The following is a 6,606-nucleotide window of genomic DNA, read 5'->3' as shown; positions in this document are numbered from 1 at the left end:
TTTGACAAAGCCTTGGAAGTATAGGACTAAAAATGCATTGTTTTCTTCCATCCTTTGACCTAATCAAACCTGCCTATCTATTTCACAAGCTAAACAACCGAAACGCAAGGATTTGAAGTCAATAAAAGCAAGCGCTTCTTCAAGATTTGGAAACATGAAAACTTTCAAAGAGGAAGGACAGAAGGATCTCTACATATAAAAATAGCTTTACAACAGCTCAAGGAAATGAAGGCCCTTTAAAATGAACAGAAACAGCTTGCAAGATTCATGCCTGCTCATTCATCTCTTAACTCTATTCGCTCTCTTTGGTAGGATAGCCTTAGACATACCTTGCAGCCTCTTCGTTATCTCCGAAAACGGCGGCCTCGCTTCAGGCTCATGCGACCAGCACTGCTCCATCAGCTTTCTCCACTCCGGATCACATCGTTCTGGCACTGGTGGCCTCAGTGAGTCACTCACAATTCCACCTGCATACAACAGAGCCGATACCAAGTTCTATTCATAACCTGGCTCCATCGAGAAAGCTCAAACATGTAGATGTAGTCATATAGGCTACATCTATGATTGGTTTCCATATAACAGCTTACCTATGATGGCACCACAATGCATATTTACATAAGGTTCTTCTCCCGTCAAAATTTCCCATAGCGCGATGCCAAAGGAGAAAACATCTACCTGCCAGTTCATTAGGATAGAGATTATCGATAATAGCCACAGTTCTGAGTGTCTTTTTCAGAATTTGAAGGTTTATAGAAGTCTAACTTTCTCAGAAACCCGACTACTGTTTCCATTTAGTAATTCTGGAGCCATCCAAGGAAGTGTTCCTCGAACACCTCCTGAAACAAGAGTATTCCGCTTGATTCTTGATAGTCCAAAATCACCAACCTGAAAAATAAAAGTTTGGTTAGTACTTAAATCTTGCTCTCACATCTGAAATGATCTTCAAGGCAAAACAAGAGTAAATTAATGTCCATAATGAGAAATTACCTTGCAAACAGGCCGGTGAGGATCGCCCAAGTTGACTAGCAAGTTGTCACACTTCAAATCAAAATGAACGATATTTTTCAAATGCAAGTATTCCATGCCGAAAGCAGCATCCAAAGCAATTATAACCTTTCTACGTTGATCCAATACTCTGCAATGGGAACCTAACTCAGGGTCCATCTTCCAAAATTACTACTGAGAAGAATACAAGAAACACATCAACTCACCGATCCTTCCTCAAGAGGACATGTCGTAATGACCCGTTTACCAAGTATTCAGTAACAGTAGCCAACGTCCCCCCAGGTCCATCAGGAACCACCCCATAGAACGCTACTATATTGGGGTGGTGAAGTGTGGAAAGAATTTTAGCCTCCCTCCAGAAATCTTTCGCCTGCAAAACAAATGGATGACGTCACATCTTTATTGTGTTTTACAAACAAGAAATTTAATCCAGCCTGAATCAATACGGTTTTTTCCTGAAAAGAACTTTGTCGAGTAGTTTATGATATAGAAGAATCTCATTGAATACTAATTAAAGAAGAAGAAATTAGACTCTTCAGTTATGTCTTTAAGTCGAGACAAACCAGTTTTTCTTGTTCGGAAGATCTCCCAGCAAAGCAGCTCTTTTTTATTCTCTTGATTGCAACATCTGTCCCCCTCCACTTTCCATGAAATACAGTTCCAAAGGTACCAGATCCTAACTCTTGTAGGTCTTCGAGATCAGTATTTCTTATAATCTGCTCAGGTTATGTGGTATTCAGTTGACATTATATAATCAATTTTTTGTCACGACAGAAACAGAGTACCAAACTAATAAGTAACTAATTTCCACCATGGTTTACTTTTTGCTATAAGAAAAATGGTTTTTCATAAATGGATACTGCACAGAAAAAAAGAAAACACAACACATCAGAAGAGGAGGATAGCATCAAAGAACTTTGTGGAAGTAATCAAGCCCCAAGGAGTCTCGAGCAGCTACATCAGTTACATCTTAGCGCATTACCAAAGGGGTTACTGAAAGAAAGCAAGAAGACCATTTGGTACACACTTTGGGTTTTCCCTGCACCTATATAACTAGTAAAATATGATGCATCAAGTCACCTAACAACTCACAAACTCCAATAGAAGCAGAGCCTTTCTCGAGTGAGAAACTAATTAACAACCAAATCCTATAGCTGGAGAACTTACAAACTCAATCTATTAAGTTTCATAAGTTTTGAATTAAGATATCTGTAGTAAAGTTTATGATAACTGCATTGTCATCTTTCTAAATAAAGGATAAAATCATAAAAGTTAATCTGACAATTATCAGACTTCATCCAGAAAGATAACTGACATGAGAAAGATGTGGTATCATGTTGAAAACTTATAATGTTCAAGATACGAATAACTTAAACTTACATTATCTGTACAGCCACATACTTATTTGGTGAGTTATGGGTTTATGAGGTGTAACATGTATGCATACATATATTCATGCACAGACACCTATTTGTATAGAAAATAAACATGATCAGACACCTTATGCAGAAAATTAGTACATTCTATGCAATGCAGTATGAAGTGAATATTAACCAAAGGTTTATATCTAACTTTCAGAGTCAAAGTAATTTTAAATTTTTTATAAAAGGATTTGTCAACATGCAATCATGAATAAATAAAATGGCAAAACTTAGCATGCTAGAGAAGTCAATGTAGTGGTGAACCTGCAAACCGTAGATACTGGCTTCCATTTCAATGATTGCAGCTTCACTTAATGATTCTTTTGTAGTTTCTTCATCAACTTCAACATCCTGTATTTGAAGGTACAAGTAAATCAATTTCCTCCAAAAATCAACTCTTCATATTTGGAAATTGAAGCACTAAGAATGTTATACATAATCGTTAGATTCAGAGAGATGACTTTCAGTTCCTGGTGTATCTTCAGGGGACTCAGCAGCTTCACTGTGTTCATCTGGTCTCAGGATGGCATTTGTTGAGGAGGACGGGATTCCGTGTTGCAGGCTGTCAGCCACATCTTCAACTTTAACTGGATCTTGCGGTCTGCCAGGTTTATGACAATTATATGGGTACTGAGGGTTTACAAAGGTGCCATTTCTAATATCCAAGCCCTCCAGAGAACTTATATTGGGAATTTCCTTCTTCGTGCGTCCATGAGAGCTTTTCATGGGTTTCTCGTTAGAATTCTTCACTATTTCCTTCTGGCAAGAGACTTCTCCGACCAGAGCATGGTCTGCGGTTGTTTCTGGGAAATTGAGATGCTCTGTCAAGCATAAACCCACACTAGAATTATCTAGAAGTAGAACTGGATTGACACATTGTGACTGGTTATTTCCCTTGGTTGAAACAAGACGAAGCACATTACTACCAAAGAAAGCTGTGTTGCAGTCAGTTGCATGAGGTCCTTTTTGGCTCTTGATGAGAAATTCAGGCTCATTCTTACTTATTTGGCAGTTTCCAGAAAGTTCTTTCCAAAAATCTGCTGGATATTCTGCAGAACTAAATGATGAAGAAGAGTTTTTGCTTCCATTCATCTGCAACTCAGACTTTGGGACATGAAGTGAGAGTTGTGAGTCTGGGCGGCAGATTATTTGTGGCAAATTCTTTGAGTGCTCCAAAAACTCGTCACTTAAGGCATAATTCTTCTCAGCGGCATAATTTTCCCTATCCTGATCAAGGGAATCATTCTTCACCGGCGTTATTGTATCTTCCCCCCATTCGATAAAATCCTTGTTAAGATTGACAGATTCATGAAAAACCTGATACTCATTCCTAGTTACTTGATCTTTCTCATGTGCTTTCTGTTCTTCAACTTCCTGAAGAGATGAAACAGACATTTCAAGGGATGGTAATTTTTCTGCAGCAAAAGCCCAGGAAATCTTTTCCATCTCTTGTTCTAAAGGGACACTTGGCCCCTCTTCATTCGTTAGCTGTGGTCCAGGAGTACGATTGGCCTCTATCCAGTAAGAGTTAGTATTAACACCAGTCACAGGAGAAAAACATAATTTATCTTGAGAAGGGACCAAGTTCTCAGAATGTGGTGGCACATTCGAAAAACCTATCCCAGCATCAGCAAACCTGGGACCATATGGTGAAGGAGGCTGAAAGTCTTTACTAGGCATACGAAAGTGAGATACCACTAGAGGAGTAGCATGTGCCTGTGCCTGTGCCATATGGCTGTTTTGATTTGAGCTTTCCATCACCGGCGACGTATCGACAAGCTGGTTATGGTAATAGACTGAAGCATCAAAACAACGAGGATTGTCGTTTGCTGGGCTCTCCATAACATACGGAAAAGTGTTTGTATATGCATATGAAGAATGAACATCTTCATACCCTTTCATGTAGGAAGCATTGGGATCTGTAAACTGAACAAGGGACAACGGAGATTGTGCCACATAGGTCGTGGAAGGTACTTGAAGAGTACTCAAGACCTGGCTGCTGGGGCCTGAAAGCGTCCATGTGGAATTTAACGAACCAGCTCCATTCTGATTTTCTAAATGACGAAAAGGAGTAGGGGAGTCCATCTGGAGAGTTGGACTGTCGACATTATTTGCCCACTGGCTTTCCAAGCTCTCCCTGCTATAGCTTCTATGAGGGCTAGAATCCACCATGCCGTTAACAGCAACAACATATGGACAATCGGCATCACCTTGCTGCACAGTCCTACCTTCTGAAGAATACGGGCGCTCAAGATCGCCAGAAGCAACAAGAAAAAGTCTCAATCTCTGAGAAGTTTTCTCTAATTCATGATATTCTTCGAGCATATGATGAAGATCTTCATCAGAAGCCACAGATATAAGCGCATCCAGATCTTCACCTGGAAGCTGGTACTTGATTGTATGATGGTACTTAAAAATCGCCATAGTTTTTTTCAGAAGCTCCAGATAGGTTGCATTTTTCCCAAGAGATACAATCCTTGTGTCACCACCAACATATCTGAGCTTCCCATCGTTTGGTCTTGGCAATATTTTTCCTCCAAAACTGCAGAGGAATTTTAATTTTCCTGTAAATGAACTGTCTGTAAATCCTGATCCTTTACTAGAACTCTGATTTGAATGAGGGGACTCTGATGAGTAGCCAAGTGGAACAGATGGACCACCTCTATCGAAATTCTCAGATAGCTTTCTATGGTGCTGCCCATTAGCCTGCAATTCCCTGTAATATGCATTTGATCCGTTCACATAATACTTAGAATTCACATCAACTCCATATCCCTCACCAGAAGAAAAATCTACATAATCTGGACAACTCTCGGTATCTTTTTTCCTAGTATCATGAAGACTTGTAACATGGTGATTGTGTACAACATCATTTGCAACAGGCACTCTTCTAGATGCAACGCGGTCCTTCAAAAATTCATCTAAAAATTCCTCCCCTGTTTGCACAGAGATGTTACGCAGGCTTTTAACTCCGCAGTTTTGATTACTTTGTGTCGAGCTGGGCGAATCAGCATCAGTCTGTCCGCAGAACTTACTCTCCATGTCTACACTCAAAGATCAATTCCACTTGGAAGCACATTCTCAAACTATCCATGATTGATTCTGTATCTCTACTAAAACCATGCCGCCTTACTAGTAAAACGTTTCTATTCAAAACGAACTCACCGTACTACGTTGGCTCCACGCCTATATCATCTGATGTAATGGGTGAGCTAACAAGTGATGTTCGAAAACAGCTAAAATCCCATGCTTTATCGTAACAATAAATTACCATTCATTTAACAGCGGCTTTTTCAAAAGTCCTGATTACATTCACCAACAGATTTACAACTCTAAAATCGGTCCCAACCACAACTAACCTCAACTTAAACCCCTTCATCAATTATTCATCAATCACGCAGCAGAACCATTAACGCCCCAATTGCTCGCGATATCAGTATTAAATATCTGGAGCAAAAAAGACTTCTCCAAAGACAATGAAAACCATATTAGATGTTTGAATAATCTGATCAACGCGAAATTACAAAATGAAAAAATCCAGCCTTCATATATACAAAGCATGCAAGGGGGAAAAAAATTAATCCACGCAAGGTGAAAAGGGGGGAAAATGAAACATAAAACGTGGAGGATAATGGGAAAAGCCGAATTTTACCTGTTTTCGAGAAAAAAATCTGATCAAGTTCTTACCCCATCTTTCTGCTATCTTTTCTGGAAAAAATTATGGTGGAATTCGGCATAGGGGAAAAGGAAAAGAAAAGATGAAAATCATTGTTGAAGAATTGGGGTTTGGTAGCGGGGCGAAGATTGGTGGAGAGAAAAGGGGGCGTTCCATGGGTTTCGGAATAGCGAAACATTTGTGCATAGGAAATATAGAAAAATAATTGGCGCCATAATCGCACCAACTTTTAACTATAAAAACTAAATGCAATGCACAGAACCCAACCCTATCCTTAACCATTTTGGCCATCTATTTATCTCGGATGGATCCACCCTCATATTTTGTGTTTGTCATCATATTCACTATTAAATTTATTCTCCAACTTTAAATTTATCAAACTTAATAATAATAATAATAATAATAATAATAATAATTATTATTATTATTATTATTATTATTATTATTGATGAAATGAATCATAGTTAATAATCATAAAATTATATAAAAGCATACACAATTGAA

The 6,606-nt window shown here is 38.8% G+C and overlaps 1 protein-coding gene across 1 annotated transcript; it reads right to left on the bottom strand.

The window, feature by feature from the left end:
- LOC131001275 (uncharacterized) lies at positions 1–6,371 on the bottom strand. Its single transcript, XM_057927619.1, has 9 exons — positions 6,079–6,371; positions 2,862–5,888; positions 2,691–2,777; positions 1,569–1,721; positions 1,212–1,375; positions 988–1,135; positions 763–885; positions 588–675; positions 1–467 (listed from the first exon to the last, which is right to left on the bottom strand). Exons 2-9 carry the CDS (start codon positions 5,466–5,468, stop codon positions 280–282), a joined length of 3,558 nt encoding a protein of 1,185 aa, XP_057783602.1. The 5' UTR covers positions 5,469–5,888; positions 6,079–6,371; the 3' UTR covers positions 1–279.
- Between the last annotated feature and the right edge of the window lie 235 nt (positions 6,372–6,606).

Source organism: Salvia miltiorrhiza, chromosome 8 (assembly GCF_028751815.1).
Source record: "Salvia miltiorrhiza cultivar Shanhuang (shh) chromosome 8, IMPLAD_Smil_shh, whole genome shotgun sequence".
Lineage (NCBI taxonomy): Eukaryota > Viridiplantae > Streptophyta > Magnoliopsida > Lamiales > Lamiaceae > Salvia > Salvia miltiorrhiza.
This window is presented reverse-complemented; position numbering and strand designations above follow the sequence as displayed.